The sequence below is a fragment of the Eucalyptus grandis genome, chromosome 6 (genome assembly GCF_016545825.1).
Source record: "Eucalyptus grandis isolate ANBG69807.140 chromosome 6, ASM1654582v1, whole genome shotgun sequence".
In the NCBI taxonomy this organism is placed as follows: Eukaryota; Viridiplantae; Streptophyta; class Magnoliopsida; order Myrtales; family Myrtaceae; genus Eucalyptus; species Eucalyptus grandis.
This window is the reverse complement of record NC_052617.1, coordinates 48,835,715-48,853,934: the sequence shown is the minus strand read 5'-3', so window position 1 is coordinate 48,853,934 and position 18,220 is coordinate 48,835,715. Positions and strand designations below refer to the sequence as shown.

The window sequence follows — 18,220 nt, the reverse complement described above, 5'->3', positions numbered from 1 at the left end:
ATTTTGGGTACGTGTAAGACCTTCATTCAAAAGAATGTTGATTTTGGATAATCGGTCGCGCACGTGAATCCTGCGACAATGACGGACGAGAGGAATCGGACATCGTGGCAAGAGCTGACGAGACGAAGAGGAAAGCGATGGAGTTGATGCGTTTGAGGTCATTGAGGCGTTTAGGAGTCTAGTTTTTTCATAGGGTGGGGAAAGAAATAGAGAGAGGGTGAGGAGTAAGAATTTTCTTGCGAGCTTCCTTCCAATTTTGTGCTTTTTCCCCACCCGGCCTACGCCTTTTTCTCCCTAAGGAGGAGCAAACCGAGCGACCTCCTCCTCCAATTTCACTCGTGCGTGCCAGAAGATGGCAAGCGAAAGTTTAAAAATAAAAGGAATTTTGACGGTGTTGGTGTTGGTGTTGGTGTCCCTAATGCTTTGGTTGGTTGGCATCTTCCCAAGCCTTTCTAGTTTGACTGCATTTGACTCCGATTCTGGGGGTTCTCCAGGCCCCTCTTCCCAAAATCCTCGTTTCATTCCTCGAGCGACTGACTTTTGTTTCTTCGATCCCCCTCCGTTCCATGGAAATTCGCAGCATTCCTCGTTCTCTCCTCGACATCCCCGTCGGTTTTGTCCATTTCTAACCAAAGGGGAGGGGGGCAGATTCGGAATTATGTGCATTTTGTACTCCCAAGCTTTATTCTTTTAGAGAAAACGAAGTGCTTGGAAAACATTTTCCTTAGGAGCATGCATTATGATCATTTTATTTCTGAATCACTTTTTTCTCTGTTTTCATTGTTCGCTCTCGCTATTAATTGGCTGCCATCTCTCGGCTACTATCTATTGCCGATTAGGAGGAAAAAGTTTTATGTCGTTATCAAACGAAATTCTATTTTAAAAATATAAAATTTACATTGTTATAAAATATACATTTTTACTTAGAAATTCGTTCAGAAAATAGAAATAGAAAACATATATTGCCGATTAGAAATTGATTTTCTGAAGCATCATGGTTATTATTAGCATCTCAATCAACCTACCTCGCAATACCCTGAAAAAGAAACATGGACTGGTTTTTTTTATGCCCACAGCCGCGTACACAATAAACAATCAATTGCGATCCCCCTCCAAGCTCGCTTTTTAGCGAAGCAAACGGACGATGCCATTCATTTACCTAACAATGAACTATTTGGGGGAGGGGGGCACTAGTTATTATTCACACCTAGAATCCAAAAAAAAAAAAAACTCCTAATCTTGCTTTAAAAGGGGAGGGGGTCCAGCCCGTCCGACGTGGACAGGTCCGATCGACCCCATCGGCCGTTGATTCGAATGAATATAAATACAAACACCCTGTTCTAACCATGACCGAATTGGGAGAAGGGGGGTTTGTCCCGAAATTGATGGCCCCGTACCCAATCGGAGCCTTCAATGATTGATCCGAAATCAGTCGATTAATCAAACGAGGGCCACACAGAATGTAGGGAAGCCGATTTAGGGCCAAATTCCTGCACTCGAACCTAAATTTAATGATACTCCAGATTAATATTAAAAATTATATATATATGTAAACAGATATGATGATGATGAATGAGATGTGGGCATTCCTAATCTGAGCTGGGGGTTGGGGGGACCATGAGATCTCACCATTTATTTTATTGATTTAATGTGTTGTGACAATTTGAAATTATATAATACATTTATAAATTTCTTAGTCGGGGGGCACTCGTGGGTTCTTGGAGGATGGGACGTTTGAGAGGATGTTGGTCTTTTGAGGATTTTGAAAAGTGATGAGGAGGAGAAGAAGAAGAAGATGGAAGCAATTTCCCTCCTTTCTTTATTCTTTATTTTATTTTATTTTATTTGTTTAATGAAAGATTTAGATTTTTTCTATAAAAGGGGCATTGATTTGGACGCCTTTGTCTTTGATTCAGGAAGGGGGCCTCTGTCCCCCAATTATCGGATAAATTTTGCTGCTGCGGAATTTACTCGTAAATTGAAGCCGACTCGATTTTTCCTTTTTCTTTTAAGGTCGAGAGGAGCGTCGCCGGTTTTCCCCCAAAAAGAACGGTGACCGAGGTCCTGATTAAAACAGGTAATCCAGTTGGGCACCGGGTTAAGCTCGAGCCCAACTCGATTCGAGCTCGCCCGTGTGTCCTGAATCTTGAGCTCTGAACTCGGCTCGAGTAAGAAACCTCGATTAGCACCGGGAGCGATCACGAAACTCGAGCCCCCCCGGCATCCGAACCGAGAGTACATTCGTTCCTCTACAGTTGTAACGTACACGTGCGAAGGGGTTCTGTTGTCGACCTGGTTCCCAGTCACAAGCATCGACGTCACGTAATGCAAGCTGAATCCGCTGGCCTTGATCTGTCCCCTCCCGAAGAAACATCCGCTAGGTAGTTCAGTAGAATAATCGTTCCCCTTCAATTTCGCTCCGAGATTCCGATCCGAGCGGCAATTGAAACATAATCGACCCGGTCAACCATCACGACAGAAGCAATCAGGCATGGAGATCCTCCGGTCTTTCCGGTCAAGATGAACAGGGAGCTGATCTTCCGAGAATCCAAACGTGGCTCAGCATGTTGGGATACCTGAAGACAGAATCTCCACGTGGTAAGTGGCGTGGATTTCTTCGCGGGAAAAAAACCGACCCTCGAATCGGACTAATCCAGCTTCCCCCATGATTGCATGTGTCCAAAACCAAAAGACGATACGATTCACAACTCCTTTCCGAAATTACGGAACGTGGGGATGGATCTCTTTCTTTACCTTTCCTTTTCGTCGATTCAAAACGATTCCATATGCCAATTCACGGTTCTTTGATGGGGAGAGAAGTCAAATTGCTCTCCTTGCATCGGCTCCTCGACAGTATCTACCTAACATGCACTATGAAATATATCATTGCGCAATGTAATAGCTTAATCTATGTCTCAAAAAAAAAAAGGGGGAAAGAGAAAAAGACTTGCACGGATCGACTTTGCATAAATACAGCTTAAAATATAATTGACCCGATCATAGATTGGGTTTTGGTTGACAATTGATCGAAGAGAGAATGTTCATGGGTTTATCATGCGTCAATTCACCGGCTAGCGTGTTTTAATGACCGATCTCTAATATCCTTAAGTTGAGGTTTCCAAAATATCCATCAAATGGCACATGTTATTATTGTTATTAGTTGCTATCCATCGTTCCGTCTGATGACGCGGAATGCGACGCTTACTTGACATTTTAATCGGAGCACACTCCACACGTGTCGGGGCGATCCGGGACCCTCCAATTTTCGCCGGCCCCCGCCAAATTATGACTCGAAAAGTAAGTTGTGGCTCGTGGCTTGACGTGTCCCATCACATCATCAAACCCCAAAAGGACACCACGAGCGGGAGAGGGTAAAAGCTTATGCGAGGGGAGGGAGGGGCGGGGGAGAGGAATGTTTCGTTTTCCTCTTAATGAGAGGGATCGATGCAGGCGGGGGCGGTACTGTTCCGCTGGCGGGTGAGATGGATACAACTGGTTTGGTCCAGCCTCTTTTAAACACACACGCACATACGCACAAGCACACGCACATATGGAAAGAGACTCTCAACAGATCGGAAAGCGAAGAGGGCAATAAATGGGGAGGCGGAATGCGAAGAGAAAAGAGTGGGTAAAATTGCACGCTCGGTCGCCTTCTGAATTCTCCAATGGGAAGAGCGGATGGAATTGGCCTCTTGATGTTGGCCAGTTGGTTTTCATATTTATTATAAGCATTTATGCTTTTGAGGTTGCTCCTCTTGAGGGACCATTCCATAGTCCTTTTTTTTCTTTTTTTCTTTTTTTCGGTTTTGTTTTCCACTTAATCCTTTCATAAAGATCTTGTTAACGACCGCCCTTCGACAAACAACTTCATTAAGAAAATGTTTTTAACGGATAGCCCTCCCGAGCCTCGTGAAGGGGTTAAGAGCAAGACGCGTTACTTACATCACGTGTAGGTAGGTGTCCTTGACTCAAAGCACTCTCCACTCAGTGGGTAAAATTTGAACGAGTAGCCTTGAGAGTGGAATTGGAAATCCTATGAGCCCCATTCAACCGTACCAACCTCCACTCCGAGCAGTTTCCAAGGATGATGGTAAGCTTTTTGAATTTTAGACCTAAAAAAGGTCTAAGACTAGATTGATAAATCGGCACAAGTTTTAGGACTTTCATGATTATTATCTCGTATAAACTGAATAAATCAAAACAAGTTCTCCCTTGCTTGCAAGTACTGTAAATTGTATATTCCGGTATAAGCATACAACACAATAATGAACCATTGGAAGGGTCGTGAAAATATAATGCCCATACACGTATTTCATAAATCATGATATGTCGACGCACCTACTAATGATAAAAAAATGTATATTTCACCTAATGATTGGATTATAGATCGACTTTTCTATGATACCGTAATCATGTACTTATCTCTTTATAGGAAACATCTCTCATCACTAGTAATAACGATAGTTAGTTAATTATCATAAAGAAAGACCACACTTTAAACTAAAGGTTATTTCACTTTATATTACATTAGTAGAGTGATGTCTCAATATCTTTTGACATTATAAATTTGAAAATAAGCCAAAAAATACTAGAAAAATCAAATTTCATTAGACGATCAAAATTGAATGTCATGGACGAAATCTTTTCAAGAACTCAATTAGACTTATTTTGGCGAGATCCACCACACGGCGATCCATTTACATTCAATGCAAGTACGTCGCAATCATGAATGGACATCTCAAAGTTAACGTCTACATCTCTTCCCTTCCAAATTGGAGTTTCGTTAGCAATAACAGAAAACTTTCACCTCTTGCGTGTTGTTAATCGTGGCCAGCTTTTCTTCTAACGAAAAGGAAAGTGGGGGCTCGTTCACTCGTCCATGATCCGCAGCACGAACAGCACCGAAAATCATGATTTGAAGGCATCCGTCTAATGATGATTAAGCACATAGAAAGGGAGAGAGGCTCGAATCAATCATGACAAAAACCTTCCGGCCCTACTCATCTCATGAATTGACCCACGAGAAAAACCATCACAGGACTAGCATTGACATGACCGAAGGAGCTTGACATCCTAAGCATATAAGCCACTGCTTATGGTGGGGTGCCAATGATTTTTTTTTTGCTTTTTTTGCTCTTGATGTAATGGCTGGGCAATTGAAGAAAGAAGAGAGAAGTGACCCTCCAAATAATTATACCTCTGCTCTCTGAATTATTACCCATGTTCTAGTGCTCTACCTAAAAAAAGAAGTTGTACAGTTAAGATGCGAATTATTTTTTCGAAAATCTTTCGCCATCTTTAATCAGTGTCACAATAATATTTTCAGAGCTTTCGAAACATTTTCCATACACAGATCCATATGTACTGTGAAACATCAAATTGTACCTTGTCTTTACTTTAAGTCGAAAGTGACCTTACATTATGATTTGTTTAGATGGATGAATAATAAAAAGATTTTCTCTATCGGTCAAAAAATCGTCATTGATAATCACTTGCTTGTCATTGAAGGAGCTTCGCACCCAAGACGAGTGGTTCGGATTAAGCCATATTTACTACTTACTGTGAGCTAAGATGTCAATGCTGCCCTACCATAGTGCTGGTGGGAGTAAAGCAGAGGTTATTTTACGTCTTGACACGGCCAAACCCACCCCACAGATGAACTTCCGATGCTGAGGAATGAATGGGGATCCGAACCTGTGACTAGTGGGTGTCAAACTACTTGAGAGTAGGCCCTTTATTATAAAACCAACCATCATCACAACGGTGAATAATAGGGATGGTCACACGAGAAGGAAGGACCCCAAATTAATCAATTGCAACTCAAAAGACCATGTCCTTCTTCTTTAGGCCCCTTTTTCCCTCTCCCTATAGACCACCTTTGACCAGTGGCGCTGGCAAAAGAGGGATCCAAGCACTCCTTTTTATTTATTTATTTATTACTTTGGTTGAGGCTTGCTTTTGGGTTCAACTGGGCAAAACCCACTTGAGGATTCCCATTCCTTCCCACTACGTGACTTTTTATTTTCTTTTCAAGTCCCCTGTCATCCCTTAAAAGAGGGAATTTCTAAACCCATACAAATTCTGGAACCAATCTCAATCCCTCAAAGTAGCATTTATAGTAAACGAAAGCAGGACAAAGTGCTCCATAGGCTTTAGAACTACAGGGTGCACCTAGAGAGAGAGAGAGAGAGAGAGAGAGAGAGAGAGGGAGAGACTTTAGGGGCTTTTCATGATTAGGGTTTTGATTCAGAGAGCCCCCCTTTTTTCACAAGGCCAAGGTATTTTTGAAGACTTTTCTTTAGAAACCCTTCAATAGGTGCATGTGTAAGTGGGGGCATCATTCCTCCACATCCCCTAATAACATCACACCAAAGTGGACGTTAACCTCCAGTAATGTTTAAACGGTGTGGAGATGCCATGAGTTCCTCCCCCCCTTCAAACGGGTCCTGACAAGTGACATGCCTCATTGTTGATGGTGACCAGGACATAACTTCACCCCCCCCACTTTATATCGAGTCTTTTCTATTTTCCAACTCTTCACCAGCTCAGGATTACAATAAAGCTTTCATGTTCTTATCGTAATTCTCTTGATTGTATAATAATCTTGTCCACAAATGATACTTTTGTATGTTTCGCTACACACCACATGATTCTATCAAAACATAACCGAAAAAAAATCGAAAAATTTGAGATTTTTATGGTACTGCTCTAGGGGGCTATTTACGTTTGATTGTCCCACCACTACCCGTACTATCTTAATCATGAAGAAAAAAAAAGGGGACAAAACATACGGAGAAAACTCCTAGCTTATAATTATTCAAAAGATGAAGCTGTCAAGACAATGAAAATTGCTATGCCGATATAGTCTTCTCACAATCATTTCAATTACGATAGTTACAAAGATGTTCGGAACATCTCAATACCACAACATCCCTTTCAAAGCCACGATAGTTTATGATAGCTTTGACGAAACCACTCGACTCAATTTTGAGATTAATGCAGGCTTCAAAATGTGAATTACCAAGCATGTAACTTTCGATATTTAGCCATACAGCTACTAAATATCACAGTTACAGTTCAGACTTCGGGAGAGTAAATAGCACCCTCTTTCCCTCCTTGAAGACTTGTCTTATCCTTGGTTAATTTCTAAGTCGCCATGAAAGACTGGCCAACTACCGCTTTAATTATGAAAACGAGCAACATCTGAAAAAGTGCAACTGCGGGCTACTGATGCAACGAACAATGTATGTAGCCCCCTTCAAAAGAATCATCGTCCTAAATTCAAAAGTGATCCCACAATCAATTATTGCCAAAGGTACAGTAGGTTCGCTTTTTGGTGCATCCTTCTCCGGAATTTCAGAATCTTCCTTACTAAATTTCACTAAAACTAATTATCTTGAAAAAAAATAAATAGATCTCTACCCACTTGGATCACCCCCTCATTATAATCGACAATGCTCTTTTAGTTCGATATTCTCTCATCTCTATACTCGATAAAACTTCCTCTCATACCCAATCTGTCTTGTATGTCTCATTCAATCGGGTCCCTTTTACTCCGGCTCATCTTACATTGAAAATCTCCACATTTTGGATTTTTTTATCAGTACCAAGTTGTAAAAATCTTCCAATGAGTTGAGAACTAGATGCCAATAAACTTTTGGTAGAACTTTTAATGACAAGCGGCGGCACTTCGAGGGAAAAAAAAAATTGGTTAGAAAGTATCTGTTGATTAATTTTGATTGTGACCGTACAACGGATTTATTCTTTTATTTTTTATTTTCCGCTTTCCGTACCCTAGTTTGCCCCCGTCTAATCTATATCCTAAAAACGGGAAAAAAAAAAGGGAAAAAAAAAAGGAGAGGGGAAGCAGAGAAAAAGGAAAAAGCTTTGCGAGATGGAAGAGTTGCGGCTGCTGCGATGGCCCTATGAAGGCGGCTCCTCGTGGTGACCGGTAGGCGCCGGTAATCATTGCTTCTATGTTCTCCTAGCTGCAAAAGTGGGCGAAAAAAAAAAAAAAAAAAAATAAATAAAAAAAATAAACGACCTTCCTTTTCATTTTCATTTCATATTTTCTTTAAACATCAAAATGAAAAAAAAAGAAAAAGAAAAAAGAAAGAGGACCCAAAACAGAGGATTAAGTTGACTTTGGGCCACCATGAAGGGCCTGGGTTTCTTGTCAGCACTTATATTTATAATTAGACAAAAGCCCACTCAAAAAGACACATGACTATTTAAATCGTAGATTTACAAAATGCAGCACGTCACATGAAAAGGATCGACCTCAAGCACTATGGAAATAAGGTGCATTGCACTTCTAGGTACCCCATCTCTAGTGACCTAGCGATATAACCGGAAACTAATGAATGATAAAGTTATATATATAAAAAGGAATCCCAAAAACATAAAATTGAATCCTCAAAGCATGATGAGAGTCATCAAGCGTTTCCGACTTCTTTTCTTAACCCATGGAAGTAAGTGAGAACATCAAAACCGTGCGGTCCCATAGTAATTCTCCCTAAACTTTAGGGAGTGAAGCAATTACCTAGAAGTTAAGGAGAAGTTTTTGTTTGAAGGAAAGTGTTTGGATGGAGTTAGGAATTGCCTCATTCACTATTGGAATGTGTCAATTTAAGGTGTCTGGTAGCACAAATTACTACACCACTGGGCGATAGTGATGCAAGTAAGTCCAAACTTGTCCTTTGCGAACTAATTAAGATTTCCAAGACGGAATGATAGATTAAAAAATTGAATCCACGACTTTCAATTTATAAATCAAGTCTTGCACCACTCAACTAATCACCTATTTGTTGAAAGCCAGATAGTTGGATGAAAAGTGATGGGGTCCTTTTCCTTTCAAAGTGGCAAGGTTAATATCTACACAAAGTAGGCTGGTAATGCGATTTTCAGAATCTTGGGGCCCACATCCACACCGATATATTCTTTTTTTATGGGCAGCCCGCATTTGTTGGTATGTCTAAATACGATTTTAAGCAGCTAAGAGCCAACGGTGGATCCGTGGCGCAATGGTAGCGCGTCTGACTCCAGATCAGAAGGTTGCGTGTTCGATTCACGTCGGGTTCAAATCCTTGACATTTCCACCCATCTTTTTTCCTTGAGGCTTTCTTCCGCTCCAAATCAAGACCTTGGCTCCGGCTACAATCGCCCACCAACCTTGTCCTTTCGTCTCACGTTATGTTGTGACAAACACTGGATTTCCTTTGTTTGTAGATTTGTGTTGCTCCTCTTTTCCAGTTGAACTTCTCTAGGAATGAATCTTTGTGGAGCATGCAAAGCGATCGATGTTTTTACTGGAACTAAGTTAATTGGCAATCATCGGACACAATCATTCTGCATATAATACTCCCCTGCGGGGTGGTTGCATCTGCTTCGTTTCTTTTCTTTTTTGGCGAATATCAAATGAGTATCGAGAGGAGAACAAGAAATCAACCTCGAATGCAGGAGAAAAAGCAAGACGAGTTCATGGGAATCATAGTTGTTCTTTTTGCACTTCAAGCCTTACCCACAATTAGATTTCACCCGGTTTTGCTTTAAGATAGTTTCCTAATTTCATCCTTCAGTGCAAATTTCGCTGTTTTGGACCATCAGAACTTCCATGGGCACTTCCTACTTTTGTCCTCTGACAGATTCAATCAAAGTGACAGGATGAAAAACCCCAACACTTCATATAAACGAATCCTTCATTTTTCATTTTCTTTTTTACACTCTGATATCACTATATATAAACATTGATCTTCAGTAGGAGGAACAATTACATACGTTCCAAAGCCACATTTACATGGATCAGCCGACAAACAATTTTACTGTGTTTCATTCATCATCATCTGTGTCAAGCTCGAGGCCCTCCGCCGCTAAAAGCTGACCGATAACCTTCTTCCGTTCCTCTTCTGCTTTCTTTCTCATCAGATCTCTCTTCTTCAGGACAAGTGTGTGGCGTTTAAGAGTGTTGGTGAAATATTCCCTGGATGCCTTCTTCTCTTTAGCCAGTATCCTTCTCTCCTCTTCTGGGTCGATCTAGACATGCATTGGAATGTATACATTATCAGTTGGCTTGCTCATGCAATATAATAAACACCAACAAAGATCACGAGAAAAGAGCAATGTTATCAAACAACACCACTTCTGACCCAAAAATCAAGAAGGAAAAGAGACAACGGCCCAGCTGAAAAGACATCCACAGAAGTTCTGGTAGGGGGATCTGAAGAAAGAATTGGACTTTAAAGGATTAATCTCAAATCCTTTGTTTCAGATCTTCTGTGAGTTTGCAATTAAGAAAAGAGTTTCCAAGAGGAAGATGAGAAACAGACAACTGTTTTAGCCGCCACTCCCACTGCCAGACAGCTTTCAAATTGCTGGATGAAGGTTTTAATCAACTAACTTTTCGCTTACCCACGTATTCCCAGGTCTAATCATTATTTTAATCATTCCATCAGCTGAAGCATGGTCTTGTTGACACTGTACATGTTAATTCTCACTTTGCTGTTGTTCATTGCAGAATCCCCTGTTTCCCTCAAATAAATTGTCCCTTTAACCTGAAGGTCAGTCTGCTCATGTGTTCATGAAATTACTCAAATACCTTGGAACGTGCAAGCCGTCGTGCTCGGAGATTCATTTCACGTTGCTGCTGCTCAGCCCAAGCTGCAATTGCCATATCACCACGCTGATCAAATGCCTTCCGCTTCTTCATAAGCCACTCCATCCATGCTTGAGATGCCTGGAAAAATAAAATTCAACTGATATTGCTGGTACGGAATGTCTACGCTATGTAGTACCCTACCACTAAAATTCCACCAGGCAGACTTTAAATGAACAAACAAGGGAAATGAGATCCACCAAATTAACAATAACCATCAGCCTGAAGATAAAAATTGACAGAAAGCAAAATAATAAGCAAGACACTTCTCTTCTCTGCTTACTTTCAAAAGTGAAACCAAAAAAAAAATGCTGCATTTGGCTTAGCATTGAAGCCATACAGAGTGTGAATGAACTAAAATTTCAGGATCTGCTGCCTCATTGATATATTGTTACAGAGACACTGATCACATGCTACTTAAAAAGAAAGGAGATACAATTTTGAATTTAGTCACCATCTGCTGGTGTAAGCTTAGAAACCAATGACAGACAACAACAGAGTGAAAAAATCTTAAACCATATGAAGCCCAGAAAAAGTCCCGGTAGACAAGTCGAACTCTAACCTTCATAGGGTTGACCCGGTTATCCATATCATACTTCCTGCGCTTCTCCACATCTATGAGCAACTCGTAAGCAGCTTGGATCTTGATAAATCTAGCTTCTGCGGTTTCTCCTTCTTCAAGTGTGCCTCTACCATCATAAACTTTACCAGAAAAGAAAATTAAATCAGTTCAGACTTCCGATCACTAGGAGAACAGGCAACGAACTCACTAACTTGCAGAAATGGTGCATCCTGGCGTCAAAGAATTGATTAAATCACACTTATAGATACTCCGTGAGCTACCATCTTATCATTCCTAATACTACTTGTATGCCACTACAACTGATCTTTCTGGTGACAAATAGCTGCTAACAATTGATTCACCCCGACCAATCAAGCCCTCATGGCGATAAGCAAGGAGCAAAACCGTAACAAGACAAAATAAACTACCAGCTTGATAATTCCTTCTAATTTTGTTTAGCCCAAATAAGTTCATAAGCAAAATGAATTTCGCAACTTTGTAATTCATAAAGCAAATTTTATTTTTATTTTATGCATTATAAGACACCCAATCAAGATAGAGGAACAAACCATCCGGATGATAATACTTTGCCAACCGTCTGTAGGCAATCTTTATCTGCTCGTCATCCGCATTCTCTCCAACTCTGCAGAGATCAACAAACAGCAATTTGCCGCCAAATCCATCAACTAAAAAAATCAGACCCTCGCATTGCGAAAAAGATCACATCTTCCGCCCGCGAAATTTACCAAGACTTCAGATTCAAATTACCCAAGGTCTCGTACGGCGATCTCTCCTCGGTCCAGCTCGAAGCCTTGACCATAGTCCTCCTCTGGTTGGCTTTAAACCACTTCGGCTCAGCTCTCTCCGAATTGCTCCAAGTGAACACGAAGGACGACGGAGAATTCAACCGGGGAGGCTCGCCGCTCGAGCTCTGGAACGGGACCCTAGTCACCTTCGATCGGGCTCGAGCTTGGCTCCGGCAACACGCGATGGAAGCGAACACCGCGTGGGGACGACAGACCGATCGCAGGTTGCTCATGGCTTCCCCACCCAACCTTCTCGATCTCTCCCGGCGATCGGATTTCTCGATCGGCGATGAATCCGTATTAGGGTTTCGGAGTCGAAGGCGATGAACGAATGGACCAACGGAATCTAACTGAATCTAATTCCCCTTTTCTTTTTTTCCCTTCCATTTCTTTATCGTATTTTTCGCGGGAATTTTGTGGATGGTTTTTCTTCGCGAGGCTTTTTATTTATTTATTTATTTTATTTTGTATTTGTTCGCCCAATGTGTGGCATTTATTGTCCATTGGGAAATTGCGACTCTTAATAATATTCTCCCCACCCTATTAATATAGAGAAAATAAAGAAATCATTTTAAGGTCGATAAGACGATTTTACATCTAATTGAAAGTAGATAAAAAACAATGATTACGCAGCCAAAATTGATTTTAATTTAAAACGGCCCAAAAAGTTCTGTCTAAAAATTTCTTGCCCAGGAACAAGAAGATTATTTTGATGATTTCAAACGAAATTATTAAAAACAAGGAGCTGATTTGGATTTTATTATTCTTATATCCAAATGATTTGAGATGTTTTAAGTCGATTTTAAGTTCAAAATATCAAGAGCCAAAAGCAAAACCCCTCTTTTGGTTTAATATCTTATCACTTTGTCAAGTTATTAAACTGATTTTTTTTTTTTTTTTTAATTTCTAAAGATCTCCATGTCCATGATCTTTAAAATTAAGAACTCCACTTTCTCAAACGGCCCATTTCCTCTCAACATCAAAACTCAATTTACTCTCCCAAAATAAAGTACTCACTGACCATAAAAAAAAAAAAAAGGTTGTACTCGATATAATGATTGGGAGTTTCCTTCCATCAGATACAACAACACCGGGCAACTACTTTCAAATTAGCAGAAATTTACACAAGCCGAATCATGCTGCAAACTCCATTCAAATGAAGCCTGCAATGCGAGCGTCATTGGAAAGACATTTACTATGTATACAATAACATCGCGCGCCGCGGAAGAACTACCGTGCCTAGCTATTTATCGCATGCGCAGCTTATCGCTATATTCACAATGATCCGAACTTGGGAGTCCTTGATTACAGTAGGCACATCCGATGCAGTTAACAGAACTGACAGCAGCAAGTTTTAGTTCCTGCCTTGCTCGCTCGCAGGGGACTCTTTCCAGCAATGAAGGCCTTCTTTTCCTGAAACGCTGTCCTGGAGTCGATTGGCTTAGGCGGGATCCTGAGGACGGGTGGTCCACAGAGCGCTCAGTGCACGAAGGCGGTGCCAAAATGTTCCGAGGACGAGCAATGCACGGGCTGCTTGGCGGGTGGTTAGAAAGAGATACGTCCGCTGCATAGTCTGCTGTCGAAGATGATCCGCCTGTTTATGCAGAAACGAAAAAATGGCATGTCAGCAGATCAAATGGGGTCGATGAGCAAAGCGAACAGACTTAGGGAAAACAGTACAGAGACTAGTAGGCATCAGGCAATCAAATCCCTTGCTACTCAGATTTCTGGCACAAGCATTTTCGATTTCGTTTGAATTGAATGAGATTGTTGCGTCAAGCCCTGCACCTAATGACTTGAATTGATTTGGGTTGGATCCATTCCAACAATAAACCTACCTACTAATGTAATAAATCAAGAATGCCGCCAGGAGCGGCACAAGTTCGATAAGTGGACATCACCTGGCTCACAAAGTCCTCCAATGCTCCCAATTTCTCCATAGCAGCAGCCACCTCAGAGCTATAATTCCCTGCGCCTAGTTGGTCATCGGCGACTTCCTGAGCTAAATTCTGCTGAAGTTTTTCCATTCCTTTAGATAGAGCCTCTTCAGCTTGCTGGGACAAATGTCGGAGGTTGCACAATTGCAGCATCTGCTCTTCGGTCAAGAGCTCAATTTGTGGCAGTAGAACCTGTTGGAGAATCGACGACTGAGGTTTTGATAGCAATTCTTCTTTGCACAGGCAAAAGATTCTTTGGATTGGAGGAAACTTTGCTCTCGCAAAGGAAGCATCGAATGGAAAGGCAAGAGGGAAGGAAATTCTTACATTCAGCAGTTCCGATGGACGAAATCCTCCAATCCAAAGGAAAAACCGCTCTGCTGATGTCCTCCATGCGCCGGACATCAAAAAGAATACGTCGGCCTTGGCAGCTTCTGCTTTCATGCGGAAAAGTTCATAATAGTGTTTCAAGCTGCTTTCTACCATGAATCGAAGCTCCACATCGCCTACATGGCCTTGCAGCGCAGTCCCAAGTTCACAAGTCTTTCTTTGTTGCTCTTCGACCCAGTGTGCATATTCCATCTCGAATGTGGCAATTCCTGGGAGATAATCACTAAAGTTAATTTCTTTGAAGAATGTGAGTACCGGGAATTACGTCATTACTTGCTGATTCATCCATCTATTTGGCAGCAGAGAGGTGACACCTTATGTTTGGAATCATAAAAGGCTTTAAAAATGCCAATCAGTTTTAACTTGCTTAGTGTTAAGCAGGGTCGCCATAAATAAGCACCAAAACAGTTGCCAGATTTAGGAGAAGACGAACCCGAGTGGACTGTTCTGGAGAATCCGAAGTGAGTAGCGTCGAATCCATTTCCCAAGAGCAACCCCTAGATAGAGAAAATTCATCTGGTCCGTTAGAAAGATAGTACACTACCAATGCCACACTAAAAAGCATTACAGTAGAAAGAATGACGTGATGAGAAGCTGTTAAAAGAGTTGATATAGGCCTTACTTGCTGCCTAGCTCTCCCGAGTTCCAGCTCCAACTGTGCTAGCTTCAAGCGGCTTGATTCTAGTTGTTGTACATATTTCTGAAAGAGAAAACTTAGATCCAAATCCTTAACTTGAAAGTCCGACAAAACTACAATGAAGTGAACAGGAGTGCGTTTTCTTTTCTACCTTTTTCCGCAGACGGCTTTTTCGAGCAGCTTCACGGTTCTGTGCTAGACGTCTCTGTACCTGCACAGTCGATGCACAAGTTTGAATAGATCGACACAAAATAATGTTGTACCGAGAGTTTAATTCTAGGCAAAGCAATCTTAAATTAGCGTTTATGGTTGCTCGATGCAAAGTCATGTTGGATGTAGAGAAAGCTTGCTTGGCAGCGGTTTAGATGGAACATGAATCATTGATCACATCCTGGAAACAAAGTGCCGTTCATATACGTAAGATGTAGGCAAAGCTGTTCACCTTGTCAGGTCTATTTGCTTCTTGATCGCTCCTGGAGCTGGAATTTTCTGCCGATTCATGAGAAACATATTCAAACTGCGAAATTAAATGCTGAGGAAATCAGTCATGACCTGGAAATACTCAAAGCACACAGAATGAAGAAAAGAAAAATATATCATAAGACTTTATGAGATTCGGTTCACCTTCTTGTCCAATCCATCATCTACTGCATGCACGATCACAGATGACGATGCCTCGAGATTTTTGACCTTGTCAGCTTTGAAGGTGTCTCCCCACATGGGGAACTGGTCAAATGGCTCGTAGGTGTGCATCCTTCTTGGGTTAACAAGCTGGGCTAAAGGAGAGTTCATACCTGACCAGAAAGGAAAAGAAAAGGAAAGGTAAATATTTGCAGTTAGACAAAATAACAACGCTTTGCTGTTCTGGTCATCACAAGCCAGAAGCATCTTTGAAGCTAATACCACAGAGTCCTCACACCATGAATGGGACATTATGGAAACTGCATCGCCGGTTAAGCTGTCAACGGAGAAGCTTAAATGTACAAGACAACTCAGACAACTACTATTCGATACTGAATTATGAAATTTTATTCGTCTAATTGGAAAGTTTTATTTATGCTCCATCAAATGGCAAACTTGATGGCGTTGATTGTTGCAGTGGCTTAGCATTCTATTTTTCTTTTTTTTCGTGAATGATGGTGGTAATGGTTTTTGGCTCTTTTCAAGGGAGTTTCGGAGCACTGCAGAAGCTTCATTGTTTCATGAAAAACCAAAGCATCTGTTGAGTTCCTTGCATGTACAAATTTCTTTTTCTTGCTTTTCTAGGTGCGAATGGGAAACAAATTTGCACATCTTTGCAAAGACGAGAATCAATAAACGAAATGCAGTTCATCTATCTTTGTTACATATCTTCACTCTATGTTATAAGTGAATTCTTATGCCGTGCCTATTAAAATTATCATTTTTACGACTAAGCAACGATGTCAGATCTTCTGAACTTCCTGGAAAAAAAAGTCCCAAAGATCAGATATCAGATCCTTGAAAGAAAAAGATTCTAATGTTGTTATGACTTTCGTCCCTTGCAGGTAAGACTTTAAGGCTCTCATGGAAACTAACACTGAATTCAACCAAGAGAATAAGATGATCTATATCATTTACTTGATATCTACAGGTTTTCTTTCCAAATGCCACTCAAGTTTGCAAGAACCAATTAACGCTAGGTGTTTGCTTATCATCGAAACATAAAGAAAAGAGGGAAAAGAAGAACGGACTGGCGGTCAAGTAAGTTATTTGATCAGACATCTGTTTGGAGGAGAACGGGGAGACAGCAACCATCTCACTAAAGACTTTGGTCAAACTTCAGCAAACCATTTGTGCTCATTTTCTGCAAAATCAAGTTGAAGGGAAGGATGAAGCAATAGTTTTTCAGATTTATGAGACAGATAAGTTCTCAACCTACTCATGAATCAATTCACGAGGATATCTGGAAATGTAATCAAATTACAAATTTTAGTTAAAAACAGAGACAAGAGATCTAGAGAGGAAGCTTGGCTTCACAACTTCATGATTTTAGTCAACGACTCATCAAAGGACCTGTTTTGTTATTCTATATTCAATAATTGCCAAAGTAGATTGCAACTACAATTCTTCGAGTGCCACCAAGGAAAATCTAAATTGAGTGAGCATGCAACCGATTTCTTAAGTAAGCTTCAACTGTCATAGAACTGTACCACACACAAGACAACTCACATGTTAATTAGCTACATCACCGGAGGGATGAATAAGAATCTGATTTGGCTTATTTCACCGGAACTGTTTCACAGCATCCTTCAATAATCTAGCTCCCCAAAACAATTTGCTTACTGAACAGGAGCGACAGAAACAAGGCAAAGCAGACAGAATTCCATTCATTAACAACGAAGACCAGGGAATATTAACAGCAACCTGGTGTATTTTCAACATACGAACTCATTAGGGAAGAGCCTAGTTGAACGAAAGTTGCTGAAAAACATGAAACTATTTTCCAAAGAAATGTCTTGATCAAAGTACGACCGTATCATCTGCTGCCGAATTCTCGAATATAACCAACAAGAATACGATCCTTGCACAAACTTCTAAGAGCTCAAGAATCAGATTACCTCCCACTCCGACTCGATTGATGGAGAACCCGAAACTGCTAGACTTTGACCAAGAACTCAGCGCTTCTTCGCGTGCAACTACAGAGGGCAAAAAAACTCAAGAAAGCGCAGGTGCTGTGGTGGTGGTGGACTGGGGGAGTACTAAAAGAAGAGGCTTTATATCGGACCACTCCCCCAGGTCCTCCAAGGGTCGTTGTTGCTGGTCCCTCCAAAAGCAAACAAAAAACCATAAAGCAAATGCAAGGCCAATAATGATAAATTAATGGCCAGAGCAACAATTATCAAGAAAGGAACAAAAGGAGTGATCAAAAGCAAGATACTCTTCCGGCCTTTAGTAGGCTTATCAGCTGATAAAAAAGAAGACGGGTCTCGATGTTCCCACTGTGAAGGAGAAGAGTTTTCATAAGGAAGCAAGCAAAGCGATCGGAGATGGGCGCACCAGCCACATCCCACAGCCACCGCAAAACGACCCCCCCCACATCTTTGAAAAGCAAAAGCGGAGGGGACTGAAAACCGACACCCTTAACATGCGCTCCACCAGCATACGCTTTGGAGCATCTTTGAACGACGATCACTTCATAGGACACCAGGAGCGCCCGCAACGGAATTTTCTTGGATTGATGGAAATTCTTGCATGTTGACTTGAGTGATTTACATG

The 18,220-nt window shown here is 41.2% G+C and overlaps 2 protein-coding genes and 1 non-coding gene across 5 annotated transcripts; 1 reads left to right on the top strand and 2 right to left on the bottom strand.

Moving 5' to 3' along the window:
* Window positions 1-9,009: 9,009 nt before the first annotated feature.
* Window positions 9,010-9,081, top strand: TRNAW-CCA. The gene has a single exon. It is a non-coding gene; the product is annotated as a tRNA-Trp (tRNA).
* Window positions 9,082-9,656: 575 nt separating this feature from the next.
* LOC104450456 lies at window positions 9,657-12,401 on the bottom strand. Its single transcript, XM_039314890.1, has 5 exons — window positions 11,982-12,401; window positions 11,783-11,848; window positions 11,214-11,353; window positions 10,595-10,732; window positions 9,657-10,032 (listed from the first exon to the last, which is right to left on the bottom strand). Exons 1-5 carry the CDS (start codon window positions 12,250-12,252, stop codon window positions 9,829-9,831), a joined length of 819 nt encoding a protein of 272 aa, XP_039170824.1. The 5' UTR covers window positions 12,253-12,401; the 3' UTR covers window positions 9,657-9,828.
* A 642-nt stretch (window positions 12,402-13,043) lies between these two features.
* LOC104450455 (transcription factor TGA1) lies at window positions 13,044-18,006 on the bottom strand. Of its 3 annotated transcripts, XM_010065014.3 has the most exons (11): window positions 17,563-18,006; window positions 17,174-17,286; window positions 16,696-16,808; window positions 15,608-15,777; window positions 15,426-15,500; window positions 15,135-15,194; window positions 14,969-15,046; window positions 14,780-14,843; window positions 14,284-14,555; window positions 13,921-14,148; window positions 13,044-13,613 (listed from the first exon to the last, which is right to left on the bottom strand). In XM_010065014.3, exons 3-11 carry the CDS (start codon window positions 16,757-16,759, stop codon window positions 13,461-13,463), a joined length of 1,164 nt encoding a protein of 387 aa, XP_010063316.1. In that variant the 5' UTR covers window positions 16,760-16,808; window positions 17,174-17,286; window positions 17,563-18,006; the 3' UTR covers window positions 13,044-13,460. The 3 variants fall into 3 exon arrangements, with proteins under 3 accessions (XP_010063316.1, XP_010063317.1, XP_010063319.1); XM_010065015.3 differs by lacking the exon at window positions 17,174-17,286 and having other exon boundaries at window positions 17,563-18,005; XM_010065017.3 differs by lacking the exons at window positions 16,696-16,808; window positions 17,174-17,286 and having other exon boundaries at window positions 17,563-18,005.
* Between the last annotated feature and the right edge of the window lie 214 nt (window positions 18,007-18,220).

What these genes read in the sequence shown, in the direction of transcription:
- LOC104450455 (XM_010065014.3), bottom strand. Translation starts at nt 16,759, where the DNA reads ATGGTTGCTGTCTCCCCGTTCTCCTCCAAACAGATGTCTGATCAAATA. An exon ending in CTCCAGAACAGTCCACTCGG is followed by an intron (nt 14,556 to 14,779) that starts GTTCGTCTTCTC and finishes ATTATCTCCCAG; the next exon opens with GAATTGCCACATTCGAGATG. An exon ending in TGGAGGACTTTGTGAGCCAG is followed by an intron (nt 13,614 to 13,920) that starts GTGATGTCCACT and finishes CTGCATAAACAG; the next exon opens with GCGGATCATCTTCGACAGCA.
- LOC104450456 (XM_039314890.1), bottom strand. Translation starts at nt 12,252, where the DNA reads ATGAGCAACCTGCGATCGGTCTGTCGTCCCCACGCGGTGTTCGCTTCC. An exon ending in AAAGTATTATCATCCGGATG is followed by an intron (nt 11,354 to 11,782) that starts GTTTGTTCCTCT and finishes TTTCTGGTAAAG; the next exon opens with TTTATGATGGTAGAGGCACA. An exon ending in GACGGCTTGCACGTTCCAAG is followed by an intron (nt 10,033 to 10,594) that starts GTATTTGAGTAA and finishes ATGCATGTCTAG; the next exon opens with ATCGACCCAGAAGAGGAGAG.